Source organism: Thunnus thynnus, chromosome 4 (genome assembly GCF_963924715.1).
Source record: "Thunnus thynnus chromosome 4, fThuThy2.1, whole genome shotgun sequence".
In the NCBI taxonomy this organism is placed as follows: domain Eukaryota; kingdom Metazoa; phylum Chordata; class Actinopteri; order Scombriformes; family Scombridae; genus Thunnus; species Thunnus thynnus.
In genome coordinates, this window is record NC_089520.1 from 19,321,780 (window position 1) to 19,338,280 (window position 16,501).

Genomic DNA, 16,501 nt, shown 5'->3' on the forward strand with positions numbered 1-16,501 from the left:
GTTCAGTATTTTGTTCAATTTAAAATGATTCTGTATTCATGTATGAAATGTAGGATACATGAATGTAATGAATATTTTTTTTAGCAAATTAGATGTATAGTAGATGTGAATTGAAAAAGCACAATTGCTGTTTGGTCAAACACACTTATTAGTACTGGTAAAGATACATTTGACTAATATTTAATATATTGCATTTACTTGTTTAGAATAACAACCAACATGGTTAAATTGTACTTCTAAATTGTACTCCAATACTTTGCAGTATTGTTATGTAATAGAGGTGCTTTGTGTTGACTACCTTGACTGCCACTTCTAAACATTTTACTTAACATTATTAATCAGTGATGGAAAATGTCACTTAGTGTCATTGGCTTCAGTGAAACAACATTTTAATCAATATAATGAAATCAAACTATGTAATTCAACTACTGATGAAGGTAACCTCTCTGTTGTGCATAGGTCAATTAATATCCAGTTGACAACATATCAGGTTTCATAGTTCTTCACTTAGGTCTAGGGATGAAGAAATGTTCAGACCCTCTATGAGTACCGAATGTACAGTAATGAGTCTAATTTACATAAACACATTCTGTTTATAGCTCAGTGTTTGCTGATGTGTCTCTCTCCCTCCTAGCAGATGGCCTCCCTGCAGCAGCAGCAGAACTCTCTGATGAGGAAAGTAAAGAGGACTCTCCCCAGCCCCCCTCCAGAGGAGACTCCGCTCCCCATTGTTACTCCAGCACAAATGTACAGCTCTCCTGGCATGCCCCAGAGGGTCCTACCCAGACCTGCCCAGGGAGTCACCAAGGCTGGCCTGCTGAGTGAACTGAAAGCTGTGGAACAAGAGTCATCTAAGCTCCGAAAGCAGCAAGCTGAACTGGAGGAGGAAGAGAAAGAGATTGATGCTAAGTTGCGTTACTTGGAACTAGGTATCACCCAACGTAAGGAGACCATGGTGAAGGAGAGGGAGAGGAGAGAGCTGGCTTACCTGCGATGTATGGGTGACGCTCGAGACTACATGTCAGACAGCGAGCTCAATAACCTCAGGATGGCAGCTGCCACAGCAACTTTTGATGCTAATGGTCTGCTGACACGGCCCAGCACTGCACCACTGAGTCAGTTTACTAATGACCTCAATGCAACCTCTCAGTATCCCTCAACTTCATCATATATGTCTTATCCATACCCTCAAAGTCAACCATCAATGCAGCAGCCTGGCTCTGCTTACCAACAGATAGGTTTCCAACCTCCTCAGTACCCTTCATCCTCTGCACCTCAGCCAGGAACATTCCAGCCCCATCCCCCACCAGGCCCTGGCTACCAGAACCAGGGAACCTATTCCTCCCGCACGTATACTCAGTCCACTTACCAGACAGACCTTGCCATGCAGCAGCATGGTCACCAGGGCTTCCAACCACCCGGTCAGCCTATGCCAGGCCAGAGCCTTCCTTATCCCACCCACAGCTCCTACCAACCTGGCCTCTCCTACCAGCCCCAGGCAGAAATCCTTACAGTCCACCAAAGACCACGGCAAACCTCTTTGGCTGACCTTGAGCAGAAAATCCCCACCAACTATGAGGTCATCAGCAACCCAGCAGTGTCAGTGGCCACATCAGCTCCAGATACTAACTTTGGCTCAGTTTACAGTAATGCTTATGGACAATACCGCCCACCGGAGCCTGGCCTGACTCACTCTGTGGACAGTCCCACATCTGCTTATGCCTCAGATGGACTCTACACCTCTAACTTGGAGCAGAATATTCCTCGGAACTATGTCATGATTGATGACATCAGTGAGTTGACAAAAGACAACACTAGCCAACCCACTGATGTTTTAGGTCATCCTGTGGGAGGGCGGTATCGCAGTGAGAATGGTCCTGCTCGTGGGAGTGCCTATGGTAGGCCTGAAGATGAGCCTGTGGATGCTTATGGCAGACCAACAGGCACAACAGGTTACCAGAGCACAGTGGACAGCCGCACCAGCACCACAGTGAGTGGAGGATCTTCTTATTACTATGATGATTATAAACACACATCACGGAGCAGCTCCAGTAGCCACAAACTCACACCCAAAAATCTTGCCCCTGCGGTAGTCTCCTCTAAACGTAGTAAGCACCGGAAGCAAGGAATGGAGCAGAAGATTTCTAAATTCTCCCCTATTGAAGAGGCACGGGATGTGGAGTCAGACCTTGCCTCTTACACCATGACAACATCAACAGGGGGCAGTTGTACAGTTGTGTCCAGGTCCAAGAAGCTTCAGGATGATGTCACATACGGGATGAAGAAGAATGCATATGACCAGCAGAAATATTACGGTACCAGTCGTGAGGGTCTTGAGGAGGAGGACCGTATGTACAGTTCTGGTAGGTCCAGGTCTACTGGATATGGTATGGACAAGATTTCCTCCAGAGATGGTACAGGCCACAGGAGTAAATCCTATGAAAGGGATGCCATGGAAAGGTCTCAGAGAAGCAGCCGCAGTGGAAGGCCGCCCATGCGCAGCCAGAATTCAGAGGAGGAGAGCCCACTCAGTCCTGTTGGAAAGCCTGTAGGCATGGGAAGAGGCTCTGGAGTGTCAGATGCCCATGATGTGAGGAACCAGTATGGCTCCAGCCATTCGCTGCCAGATGTGCAGGACCACCACAAGAAGGATCTGCCAAGGAGTCATGTCTATAAACCAGATGACCCTTACCTCGTAGATGACATGCACTGTGCTGTTTCTGACAGTGAAGGTAACTGGTGCTGAATAATTTGTGCTGTCTGACACTTGTTTGTCACACCTTTAAAGTGCGCTGGAAAGAGACTGCATGCCAAGAGTGGAATTTTGAGAAGAGCGTCATTATATTATGTATTTTCTTTTTTATGGAATGTTCCCTATGTGAAATGAAGCCAAATATGCCTGTTTTATATTTAAGTTCTGCATGCATTTTTTGAGTGTGAGGTGGTGTCTTCTGTGTTTTAAGAATTCTTTTCCCCGTTGGATTCCTAAAAATGTGCATGGCTCTGGGAAGTGGAGCATGTTTTTTCCAGTTATTTTGCATGGCTTCCATCTGCATGCTACTCCTCTCTGCACATAAAACACAAAAGTGACTGATAATAATATCTGTTTTGGTTTAAAAAGCCTATCATTTGGGCCAAGAGGAGACTGATTGGTTTGAGAAGCCAAGGGAGGCCCGTTCTGATCGCTCAAGACATCACGGAAGTGGAAGTCACTCATCTACAGGTAGGCGTAGTAAACACACCTACCATGATTATGACGAACCTCCAGAGGAATACTGTCCGCAGGATGAGCACAACCAACAGCGCCACTCCTCCTCCACATCATCACGAGACCACCGTCACCATGGCAGCAGCTCTGGGAGACACAGCTCTTCCCGCCACTCCTCAGAGGATCCCAGGTCCTCTCGTACTTCCAGGACACACCCCAAAGACCCATCTGGCCGCACTGATGGCAGGGGAGCCTCATCTACACAGAGGAGGAGTGGTCCAGACTCCCGTTCCGCGCAAGGAAGCCCTCGGAACTCAGGAGACTTCTCTCGTGACCCAGCATCTGGTCATCACCATGGCACTGGAGGAAGGAGCCAGAGACCACAAGGAGATCGCACAACCCCCAGGAGGCAGGACCCCTCTGCTGCAGGACCTAAACCGCAGCAGCAGCAGCAGCCACCTCAGGGCCATGCTGGGCAGCAGCGGTCGGGTGGTCAAGGCCAGTCTGGGAGACATCCAGGCTCTGAACCACTTGATGGCACTCAGCAGGCCCAGCAGCAGCAGCAGCAGCAGCAGCAGAGTGCACAACAGCAGCAGCAGCAACCACTGCAGCACAGTCAGACCCCTCAGAGCAACCAGCCCACAACAACCACTGCAGGAGCTGGACAAGCACAGCAGCAGCCCAAAACCAGCCAAGCACCTCCACAGGGTCGCCAGCCAGGAGTAGGGTCTGCAGCAGGGCAGCCAGCAGCCACAGCGGTTAGTAGAATGCCAGTTTTAATTAACCTACATTAAATAAACCTACTTGATGCTCTTAAGAATGTGCTACTTAAATTTCCTGTGTAATGCAGTAATTTCTTATTGTAATATTGCCAATAAGATAATTATGATGAGGAAAACAATTAAACAGACATAAACTTGAAAATTGTTTTAAATGTACCAAAAGAAACAACAGTTATTCATTTATATAAACTGTAAACTGACTTTTTTGGGAAATGGAGAGGGAAAATCAAGAATTACACTGAGAAAAAAAGGACTAAATGGCGTTTCTCTTCAAATAAAAAAATGTGTATGCAATCTCTCCACAAAATAATATGCAGAAGTAAAATTAAACTCTCCCCTAACTCCATATTTGTCTCTATTTGATTAATAACAGGCAAAGATGGATGCTACACCTGCAGCAACTGCCACAGGAATGAAGCCTACAATGGGTGTCCCAACAGTACCTCAGACTACCAAAATTGCTACACCCCCTCTAACAGGCATTGGTAAGTCTCAGTTCCACCATTAACATAAACTACACAATGACTGCAAGCACACGTCAACTTATATGTGATGACTATGTTGTTTGTTGTTTGTTGTTTGCAGGCTCCAAAGCAGCCCCTGTTGGCATTGGTAGCAAACCCGGAGGTATAGGCAGTGCTGCAGCAGGACAGGCACCTGCTGAAGGGGAAAATGTTCTCACCAAAATCCTGCAAGGAGGGGCAGCAGAGCAGGCGGGAAAACTGGGAGATGGTACAGTCATTAATACATAAACTGACTTACAGCTTATATTTGGGTGTAGCTGCTGTTATAACTGCCATCGTTTATCTTTTGTTTTAAAAGTAAAATGCTTTAATGCAGAAAAAATGAAGTTACTGGAATTCCTTGAATGGGTATTTCACTGTTTGGGTGAGGTTGTTTTCTAACATTTACCTCCTTCTCTTTGTCATTCTCACAGCTTTGTCTGGCCTTGGGAAGAAGTTCACTTCATTTTGGTGAACTGAAGAGAGGAGGGTAAGTGAATCCATGCCTTTTTATGAAAGGTACAGGAATTAGCTACTCACAGTGTTTTTCTAACTTTTTAATTTAGATGCATGAGGTGATTTTAGGATGGGAGGCAACAGATGGCAGCCTGCTTATCAACAGAAATGATGAACTGCTTCCCTATTGTAATTTGCTGTCTGGATGTTTGGAAATTATAATGTACTGTATGTACTTATCGCTTTACATGTTTATTTTGAATCAACTGTGCTTTTTCTTTCAGGGTATGCAGAGTTGAAATGAGATGGATTGGTGGCTTTGTACTGGAAAAACCTATGAAACTGCATTAAACACATTTCACCATCACAGAGGAAATAAAGGAAGAGAGATATCCTGAGTGCATCAGTGAGTATCTCATCAACTCTTCTTTATCCCTTGAGAAATGAATATTGTCTTTGTGATAAATACTGTGTCACCTGCTCCACCAAGCAAGTGAAAACCATGTCATTGTAGAAAACTATTTTAAAATTTAATAATGTATTAACGCAATTTGTTTTATTCATGTAAAGCAAACACAGTAATGCAGTAAACCAGTGATACTTTCAGTTCTACCCCGTTAGTTTTAGTTTTATTTAGTACACCGAGACTCCAAGCTGCACAAACATAGAATGCTGTCACACTTTGATTAATGGATTACGTGTTTTATCAGACGGATATTTACATAGATTAGCATAGTCTATGTCTGCATAATGAGAAGACTCAAATAAAGTGATGACTCATTAAATGCTGTGATTGTGTATTCGGACTGATCTGCTGTACCTTTCCCTTACCCCAAATTACTGAACAGAGCTGGAATCAAAGGATGCCTTGTCAGCACTAAATTCTCCAGACATGGGCCAGCGATTGAAGTGAATTAAATAAGGGTGATTGCTTTGTCAGCATGGTGTTACAAGACATGAGCAGAAGACTGAGGGGACCTTAAAGTAAGTGGATGCCTTGACATGACTACAGTCCAGGAAGGATGATTGTAGAGATGTCTGATGCCTCATTGGACCCAAGGTAAGTAAGTAAAAAACATTCACATACATCTTTGTGTGTATATGTGTGTTCATGTATGTTTGCATGGCTGCATTACTGGCAGGCAAAATTTAGTTTTGTTGTTGTTGTCATTTGTTTTTGTTTGCTTCAGTGTTTTATTTATTGCTTCACTTCTGTGTCAGGTCAGATAATTAAAGTCATAGTCCGCTTGAACTTTCTCCTACAGAGATGAGAGGCCAAAGCCAAGAATAAAGGAGGTGAGCACTAGCACGGTTTACCTTCTGACTCCACACACTTCTAATAATCTGGGCCAAGCACACAGGGCTATAATTAGCCTGAGAAGGCTAACTGTGGCTTGGCTTTAATGTCACACACGCAAAGACACACAGGGACAAGAGCACATGCAGGCACACAGATTCATGACTCATGGTAAGCATCACTCATTATATGGAAGAATGAACTAATGAACTAATTCTGCTCAATAGAGCAGAGCTACAGAAGAGCAAATAAAGCAGATTTCAATGCATTTTATTTAGCTTCTAAATAAAGTACATTATACTGTGACTTGCACAGGATGAGGACGTTAAAGGGTTAATAGGAGGTCTAGCTGTCCTGCTTCCAGTGTTGACACTTAGGTTAATATCAGTTGCTGTGGCTGGGATTTCTGTGTCTATGGCCAGTCTGCGGATTCACTTGGGGAATGTGGAGATAAACTCAACTCAGTGCCTCTTTAAGCAGCAGGCCAGCCTGCTCATCCCGGTGGATTACTGCCGATACCAGCAGAGCAGGGCTATGATTGGCTGGAGTATCCTGTGAAGTAAGGGCGAGAAGGCTGGCAGAGCTGTGACACAAACTTGGCAGAAGGGTTTGGTCTATGTCAATGTGCTGTGTAATGGAAATTGCTCATAACAAAACATTTGTGATAGTCCCAATCTTTTCACCAGAACATTTCTTGATAAAAAAACAACTTTTTTTTATTCACATTGGTTTATTTTATATTGGAGCACTTCGTTTTGTGCGTGCATCTGGTCTGGTGAATTTGATATTGTGCATTAACAATTAATTTATTTCTGCTTACATTCACATTTTCACTGTCTTCATTTCAGGAGGACAACAACGGTCAATAATGAGGATGCGGCGACGCGGAGGAGAGAGGGGGAAGGGGAGTTCGAGTCCTGCTTCCCCTCCTCTTCTAGAGAGAGCCTCCTGGGATCTGTGTGACAGAAAAAAGGCCCACTAACAGAGGCACCTGGATATCATGGGAGAAATACAGCGTGTTTTGCCATGCGTGTCCCGCCTTTCAAACAGCTCACTAAAGGAAGCCTCAGAGCTCCCTCTACAGGCTTTCTAATGAAACACCACTCATGTCTGAGGATTGCACATCTGGCAAGGATATTTGATTCTACATTGATGTCTTCAGATTATTGTCATGCAAAACACAGTGAAAAAGAATGAAGAAAACAGATTTTCATAGGTTTTCCTTGTACCAAAGAGACCAACCTTAATGACACCACATACCTGGCGTAGGCCAGGTGGATCACGACAAAGACAACCAACCCGATGACTCCACTACAATCCTTGAATGCTTGGTTTCTCTGATCTCTACAGTACATTCCAGTTTAGGGAATTTGACCCTTTCTTTGAATGTGTTTTTATTTCTCCTCTTTTTGTTTTCAATGTCTACAGAATGCATTGTGTAAATGTGGACATGAGAATGCACGCACAAATATCTGAAAAACTGAAAAAAGAAGCCCATATCAATACTTTTTCACCACCTTTCAGATGCCACTAGTCATTAGCTGTAGGTTTATAGGGAAGGAAATTACTACCAGTGTGCCCACAAGTGTGAGATTCACACAGATGAGAGGACCAAATGAAAGAGTGGCCACGGCTCTTTATTAGCCATCGCAAAGCCATCATTATAGTCAGTCCCAGAGTCTTCTGGGACTCTATCCTTTTATTGATTTGTCTCATCTTTTTAGTTTCTTTTCATTTTTGCCTGATACTCACTGAATGGAAGAGCCTTATTCAGTACATGTTTTTACTTGTATACCTCATATGTTTTGAAACGTCCATATCATCATGCATTTCTTTTTACACAACTGTATACTATTGTATGTACATAAAACAAATCAGAGATCTAATAGTGTAAATTTGTCATTTGTGTATTTATGGAATCACTTTCCAGTGACTTTCTTTTTTTTTCTCTTGTTGTTCTGTGTTTTTCTTTGGTAAAACTTTATATTTTTCACTTTTTATTTTGTTTCAATCTCTGTTTTCTTGCATCAAATAATTTGCTTGTTGATTTTTAAAGCAATAGCATGCAGAAAATCGTATATAGCACAATGGTATAAATGTTGTTTAAATTAGTGATGGGAAATATCAAACACTTCTGTCGATAAATAGCCGTAATACAATTTGTCAGAGGGTTTACAACCACAGTACCGTGTCCAGATGTGCATGTTACGTGCAGATGCATAAGAGCATGCAGACTGGTACAAACACACTCACACAGACACTCTCTCTCTCTATCTCTTGCAAACACATGTGCACACACTATACTGTACAAGTTACACACTTCAGAGCCAAGGTTAATTGTGCTCTCCGTTCAACAGACCTGTTAACGTCCAGCTGATTAATGAGGTTACCAATTCACCAACAAGATAATCTCACTAACAAGCTGGGGCCACTGCCTCTATTTGTGCAATGACACACACAAACACACACATTCACACACACACACACACACACACACACACACACATACACGCATACAGATACAGGAGAGGATGAAAGCAATTATCAATTCAAATGTTCTATGCAATGACTCATTTTGAACCTGGAAGTGATTCAGCCTAAAACAGTTTATTATCATCATTGTATTCACAAGAAAATGACAAAATTATGAACTAAAATAGTGAAAAAAAAGGTCATGAAAAATGTTTTTACTTAGCAACTTGTCTGTATGAATTTGAATATTGAACTAGAATTGTTTTTATTTTCGTGGCATGTTTCGACCCCTCATTCCCCACACGGGGACTTGTTGCCAAAGGGTAAACTGTGTAGACTGTCAGTTTTGAATGTCCACCATCATGTTGCTTTGAAGCATGGGTTTGCTTGGCTTTGTCTGGCTGTTTGTAAGCCCTCATTCAGTTTTTGTGCGTTTTGGCTGACCTGGGCTCCTCAGTGTTTGGCTTGCAGTGACTGTCCGTGCTGCTATAAACCTGTGATACAGATGGTCAGCACTTCTCATTAATATGTGTCAATGTACATATTGGGTGTCAGTATAACCTGTGGGGTGAATGGAATGCTTCTATCGGATATTTCATTGTTGAATAAACCACTCTGCAGCCAAGCTATTGGAAAGGTGCATGATTAGATCTTAAATGCTTGGAGGTTGTACCTGAATGAACACAGCGAGGCATGATTTCACCAAGGTTTGCCTAACGAACCTTGACTTTCACAGGCCAATGTAGAGAATATTGATGAGTAAAATGTTCAGCCAGTCATTCACAAATCAGGGCATGTCATTTTGAAAGCACAAGCCTGACTGGTAGCACTTGCTGCTCAGTGAAACGCAGAAACACGGAGGCTGTGTAACAGTGCCTCTAACTGAACAGTGTAAGATCCGTATCAAAACAAGAGGTGGAGATGCTATCTGGTCGATATGAGGTGCATGAGACAAAACAGCCTTTGGTGCAGCCGTCCAGATTGTCAGAAAAGGCAGACAGACACACATTCTTACTGTAAATACAAATTCATTCTTCTGTACAGCTTTTGAGTTTTGAGTACGGCTGTCATGTGCATCCCCATGCCGTATTTGCTGCCAACTTTTGTGTATAAAAGAATATTTATTACCACAATAATGAGGATGATGATGATACTAATGATGAGGATGATTATTATTATTATTATTATTATTATTGCATAAGCATAGTGTATGTGGCTGACTTGTATTGACTGTTTACAACAGTGGAACAAAACTTGTGTTCAGAAACATATCCAGTCTGTGTAGAGATTCTATACATATTGTGTTTGTACAACAAGAAGAAAAAACCTCCACGGCAATTGCAGAGTAGAATGCCTTTGTCAGACTATCAGGAGGTCTTTGATTTGATGGATATGATCTGCAAAGTGATAAGGGTTTACGAGAAGAAGCGGGGAAAAAAAAAATGAAACAAAAAATCTGGAAAATGTCATTCACTGTTGTAAGTGCAATGGGCAAAACGTCAGTCGTGTATCCATTGTGAAACCTTGTGTTCTATTCAGTGTATTCCTGTAAACAGATAGAGTAAATTTTGGTGCATCATGTCAAGTAATGTGATTAATGAAAATATTGACCCTGCAATTTCCAAACAGAAAAGAATAAAAAGAAAATGAATATATTGTGGTTATTGTCTTCAGTCCTTGTGCACAGTATGTATGCGTGTGTCACCTGTTTCCTTGCAGTGTTGATAGAGACGCTTGGTAAGTTGTGTAGTAGCTTTGCTGCAGAGAGAGAAGAGAGATCAAGAATAAGACCTCAAAGGCAAAGAGACTGTTCAGATAAGACCAGGCTTTACGCACTGAAGCAGTGATGACTTATCCCGGTGTAGGTGGTAGGGAGGCAAGAGCAGCGAGAGGAGAAGCGTCTGCCAATGCACTGGGAGAGATGGAGGTGTGAGTGTGTGAAAACATGTGACTGAATCTGTATGTGTGCATCAGAAAAAGAGAGAGAAATGAAATAGTTCTTATATGTTTCTCTATTCACCACGCAGTTTAAACAGGCTTATCTTGATATATTAAGTGTGATATTGATGTTAAATCTGATTGTTCCCGATTTTCTCACACCTTTTCAGTGTAAAAATATAAACATGTCTTTTTGCATTTATCTGGTGCCATATTATTGTCCATATCACACCAAATAGAGCAGAAACTGTGGAGCTGTTAATGCAATTGGAATTTGGTTCAGAAGAAAGTGAATGTGTTGTAGAAAGAAAGAAGAGGACTATCTATGAAGGTTAATCTATTAAATCATGTGATTTTTCTTCATCAGCTATTGTTTTGTGCATTCCCTGTTTTAATGGGTTGCGTCGATATGTTTCTTCATTTATGTCCAGCAAGTCCAGGACTTACCACTCCTTTATGAAGAGAACTTACAGTTACAGCACACTGCAGTGCAGGTCTAGTAGTTACTCAACAGCAGACTGCGCCTACAGTTTGTCATCCTGCTGTATTGTACATGAGCGTGGAGTGCTGCAGCACAGCGGAGGACTACTGTAACAAAGTTGAAGTGGCCATCGGGTTACTATGAAACCACAACCCATTCTGCAGCTCCCCTTACCCACATACAGTAGTGAGGCATCAATAGTCATATAGATCTTGGCTGCCCTCATCTGGTCAGACACAGAACTGGAAGCAGAGTGAAGTGAATAGCTAATTTAGCCTTAGGTGAATACAGGCATTTCAGAAATAAAACATTCACAGACTTACAAAAAACAAGTTTTCTCATGAGTATTTACTGACACATTATTACTGTAGAAGTATAGTTACAGTAGTTAAACAACAGCATCTCGCTACCTGTTCAAAGATGAAGCCAAAAAATGTTGCTGAATCTTTGGCAGCTAGAATCACATTGTTTGGTGGACTCTAATTCATTATGAGACAATTGAAAGTGTTGAATTGGGGTGGTGGGTAGAAAGGCTCCGGCAAATGATATTAATGCACTCAGATTGTTTCAGTCATTTAGTTGCAAGAGTCGATATTGTCATAAAAGAAGAGAAAGAAAAAACTCATCATAATGTAACCAAGTGGAAGCCAATGCAGAAACAAGTTGTGGCCTTAAACTGAAGCTAAGTGTATGTCCTCAATGCTAATCCAAAATCTGAAGCGCACGATTATAATTGCCTTGACTACATACTCAAAAAATGCACTGAGAGGTGAAAGGATTACTTGAACTTTCACCAGACTCTGCTGCTAAAAGGTCAATGAGGTTTAATGAGGTGCAGTCTCTGTACTGTACACTGAATAGCAGACTGACCTAGAAATACTCTTTTGATTCATGAAAGCTTGAAACATCTTTCTCTAAGACCTTAGATACAAGCAAAATCTTGGAGGGGGCCCCTAAGGGGGCTTTATTTGTTGGGATCTAAAAGATTTAGATTTTTTTTTAAACGTGAGGTTGAACAACTAGAATACAACAAAAATGGAAAGTATCAGTTATAAGAAAGCTATATTGACCCCACAGTAAAAGACTTCTACCAGCAATTTTTCAAGGAAGCCAGTAGTGGACTTCATACAAGATATATTTTTTGATAAAGATGATCGAGACATAGGTCCACAAAGGTTAAAAGACCACTAAAATTTCTCTATTAACTGATATGACCCATTAGTGAGAGTGTTGTGAAGCCTTAAGTGCTCAATCTTTGCTCTAACAAAGATTTATTGCTGGGCCCAGCAGCCAACTCTACACCGTGTCCAGCCTTTTTCCTCCAGATCCTTCTTATGGAGAATATTTAACATCCTAACAATATTTAAAACAGCTGAGCCCATCCACACACAGAGTTCACAACTTTATATTTCACAGCATATTTTTTTCTTTACTGCAAGCATTTGTCCTGAAGGCGTCTCTGAGGCAGCCATGTCCCATCTTCATGTACAGAGCAGGTGAATGCTCATCTTCAGCAGGTTGATGAATGGTTTATTATTGTCCTCAGTTATAGGTCACTTGACCTAGACGCCCTCGTATTAAGGGCATAAATGTAAGTTGTTAAACTATAATTGGGATGCTTGCATTCATCCATTTCCTGAAAGCCATGACCGGGGGCTCAGCCCCCAAGGATTAACCCATTATTTTCATCAGCCATTACCTCAGAGGAACAGTGTGACTCATCCTCAATTGATGGGAAGTGTGCTATACGTTAGAGGTAGAGGAGATGAAGAGCAGAGGAAGATGAGAAGCAAGGACCACTCATCCTCCAAATTAATTAGCTGTCATTGTTATAGCCACTGTGCACCCACACTTTACCAGAATTGAGTCTATTTCTTAGAATTAAAGTGATTCACTGTGTTACCAGGACATGATGTGATTATCTTATACTTGTTGCAACTGTGACCTTTTCAGATAATACAGAGCCCTGTTTGTTTTTTACTTTTTCAAGGAAATAATAAACCAGAAACCTTTTTGATATTGGAAATCAAAATCAATTCTTAGAAGTGATTCAGGAGCCGGTTAACATGACTTTGATGTGTTTAACTGTATCACAAGAGGCCAGTAGAGAGCAGAGTCACAACCCTATCAGCCCTAAATATGTCTGGATCCATCAGACTGCTGAGCAAAATGTTAAATGAATGGGGCCAAGGAAGAACTGGCTGCTCAGGGTTTCCTCCCTCAGCCTGTCACTCACAGTCTTAATCTGCTTGCTTGCGAGTCTCACAGACTGCATAATCAATACACAACCCTTTAATAATGAAACAATCCTTTTCCAGGCCTTTATGTCTTCTAAGTAAGTGGTTCTCAAGCTTTTTCATGTCAAGGACCCCTAAACTGGCACAAATTAGACCATGGACCCCCATCTGATAAGATTTTTGCTTTTAGATATTTTATCATTTCAGAAAAAGAAAAATAACCTGATTCACTGGGTCTCAGAGGAAAATCTGTGTTTGTAATCTACTTTCATCTACTGGGAGAGTTCAGTTAAGTCTTATTTTGTTTTATTTAAATTATTATAGTTTTTCAAAAATTTCTAAATATTATTTATTTAAAGTCGGTTTTATGTCATAATGACATTTCCCTCCTATTATAATATTATTTCATGATATCATGTCACTTTTATTCATTAACTCACTCCAATTGCCCCCTGCTTCTCTTCAGCAAGTAGCTCAACTTGCTAACAAAATTAGCCAATTAGCCTTTGTTAGCTCGGGCAACAACAATTTTAAAGTAATTCTGAATGGACCAGAGGCTGTAAATAACACGTAGCACACATGTATAGAAACATACTTCTTTTATTTAGCTCAACAAGGCCACACATGCTACTGATACCTAGCCCAATTACTTCACCCATGTATCAGCAGACATTTGGGTCGCACAAAGGTAACAATTTTCTGAAAGATAACACTAACCGTTAAAAACCCTGAAGGTTGTTAAAAAAACACTGCTTTGTCTGTTTTGATTGTGTTTTCAGAATCCCCAAAGACTCTCCTAACCATCTGAATGAATAAATGTTGTAGCTGCACCTATTTACAGCTGGACAATAAAAAATGGGTTAAAAATCTTTTTTTTATTATTATTATTCAGTGGATGGAACATTTTTCATTCAAATGGAAAGAGTCTTTGGTGACTCTGGAAATACCTTCAGAACAAAACCCTCTGGGTTTTTCATTTCTGTTATCTTAAGAGAATTTATGCTGATAAAACAGAGGTGCAAACTGGGCTAAATTTTACCTAGCTAGCTAAACTAACTTGGCTGTGTTAGCTCGCTTGTTGGCTAAATAGACCACCCTTGCACACTACAACAGATGAAGGTAGTGTGAGTGAATTTAGATGTTATTTAGTCTCAAAACACTAGTCTGAAATTGGTTATGACAAAGGCTTTGGTGGAAAAAAATGACATTATTGTACCCTTGTTTGACATCCACAGCCTGGAGGTCAAAGCTCTATGTGGACTTAAACCAAGCAGAAATTACATGCTAGCTTGTGATTTAAATGATCAAACTTTATTATTTCTTGCCTTGTAATCAGAAGATAAACATAATTTAATAAAATCAGAGAATATACATCATTTAACAAAAATCAGAAACACATAATGCTGGGAAAATAATTGCAGCCAGGAAAAATGGTACCAAGTTAGCAGCAGGGTGGCTCACCATCAGCCTGGTTACGGCTCAGATTACCATCAAAACATGAGGATTTAAGGGAAATGTATGAATGTACGATTGATTTCATGGAGCAAACTTGTGATTTTACTTTCCCTTTTTTCCCCCATTGTTTAAGTTTACTGTTGGAGCAGCTGATAGCCAAGAAAAGACGTCTACCTGTCAGTTAACACTGGACTACATCTTGTTGAAAAGTTGTAGATTGTAACCTTTACTTTAATGACGTTTGATGACTATATTTTCACTGTCTGGGTTCTATTAGATCTCCTGTAAAGTTTTCTTAGGAAAAACACTTAAAAAGTGAAATTCCATACATTTAACAGTGTTAAACACGAGTTTGAAACATGGATGTATTATAAGAGCTCCTATAATGCATCCATGTTTTGCAAGTGATGTGCCACCACAATAATGGAGGCTTGTCTACTTCCGTTCTCATCAGCATCGTTTTTGGCCTCAAGTCATTCCTAATCTCATTTGGTAAGTAATTACTTATTTCAGAGGCCAAACAAGACAGCAAATTACCACATAAAAGTAAAGGCATCAACAAAACACAACACCAAAAAAAAAATGTCAGGAGTGTGAGGGTGAATGCAAAAGATCATTCAAAACACAACTTTGTGGTTTAAAACAATTTTGTGGATTAGCTTCGTATGGGTAAGAATAATTTAAGGGTATGTAATTCTGATCTGAAAACTGATATTTTCACAACTACAAGTTTAGTCTGACTCTTTGCAAAAATAAAAACAAATAAAATAAAGAAATAAAGTTTTAAAAAACAACAACTATATATGTTATTATATGTGTTTGTATTTTTATGCATCTGTTGTGTCATAATTAAATGAAACACATATGTTAAATGACAATTATTTAGTTTTTTGTCTTTAATAACTGAATGAATTGTTTTTCATTGTGACATTAATTTCCCATGCCATAGTTAAATCCAATCACAACACAGAAAACAAATCGGTGTATTGCATTTAGTGTTGTCCAGCACAGGGCTGAATAGACCTGACAATACTACAAACATAACAGTTGATTGTTTTTCATTTTGGTGTGGACAGTGCATTTCCATCTCAAAAAAGACTGAGGAATATATTGCAGGTCAAATTGTGAGAAGAAAGAGGAGCTAAGACTCTGAATGGCCTCCACTGTCTTGCAAGGGGTCAGCAAATCCAAAGCAACATTGCTACTAACCAGCCACCACCTACGTTCTGCTTGTTCCTGGGACCTCATAATGGAAACTTAAGTGGAACATACAGTAGAGGAAAGAGATATTCAATTAAATGGAGAACAAATGGATTCTTCCCTCGTCATGTTCATAAGTGTGCATGAAAGAGAAAGAGAGGGAGTTTGTGTACGTCCGTGTGTTTGTGTTCAGAGCACAGAAATGCTGATGCTTCTGCTTTTGGGCCCTGTCAAGCATACTTAGCATCAGTGTTTACAATGCAAAGTGGAAGAAAATCCCTTTAATTTCAGGAGGCCTGAAGGCAGGCGAGAGCAAGAGGAAAAGACGGAAGCCAGGGGGACATTGTTTTGTTTTGGAAAGACCTGCAGGCTGTTCAAACACTTCTGAAGGACATACTCACCTCATGGTGAAGTCACAGTGTGTGATTTCATGAGTTTAGATTGATTTGTGCTGTAACAGAATTCCTCTGTC

The 16,501-nt window shown here is 40.8% G+C and overlaps 1 protein-coding gene across 6 annotated transcripts in view; it reads left to right on the forward strand.

The window, feature by feature from the left end:
- bsnb (bassoon (presynaptic cytomatrix protein) b) overlaps nt 1–10,359 on the forward strand; it is a 68,015-nt gene extending 57,656 nt beyond the window's left edge. Inside the window, exons 6-14 of one of the 6 annotated variants that reach the window (XM_067587242.1) lie at nt 638–2,732; nt 3,122–3,966; nt 4,364–4,475; nt 4,576–4,722; nt 4,928–4,983; nt 5,234–5,355; nt 5,798–6,013; nt 6,215–6,245; nt 7,095–10,359. In XM_067587242.1, the coding sequence (XP_067443343.1) occupies nt 638–2,732; nt 3,122–3,966; nt 4,364–4,475; nt 4,576–4,722; nt 4,928–4,968 (3,240 nt within the window). In that variant the 3' untranslated portion in view covers nt 4,969–4,983; nt 5,234–5,355; nt 5,798–6,013; nt 6,215–6,245; nt 7,095–10,359. Of the gene's footprint in view, nt 1–637; nt 2,733–3,121; nt 3,967–4,363; nt 4,476–4,575; nt 4,723–4,927; nt 4,984–5,233; nt 5,356–5,797; nt 6,014–6,170 lie in introns of all 6 variants that reach the window. The other 5 variants (XM_067587241.1, XM_067587239.1, XM_067587245.1 and 2 more) reach the window with 5 other exon arrangements.
- The last annotated feature ends 6,142 nt before the right edge of the window (nt 10,360–16,501 follow it).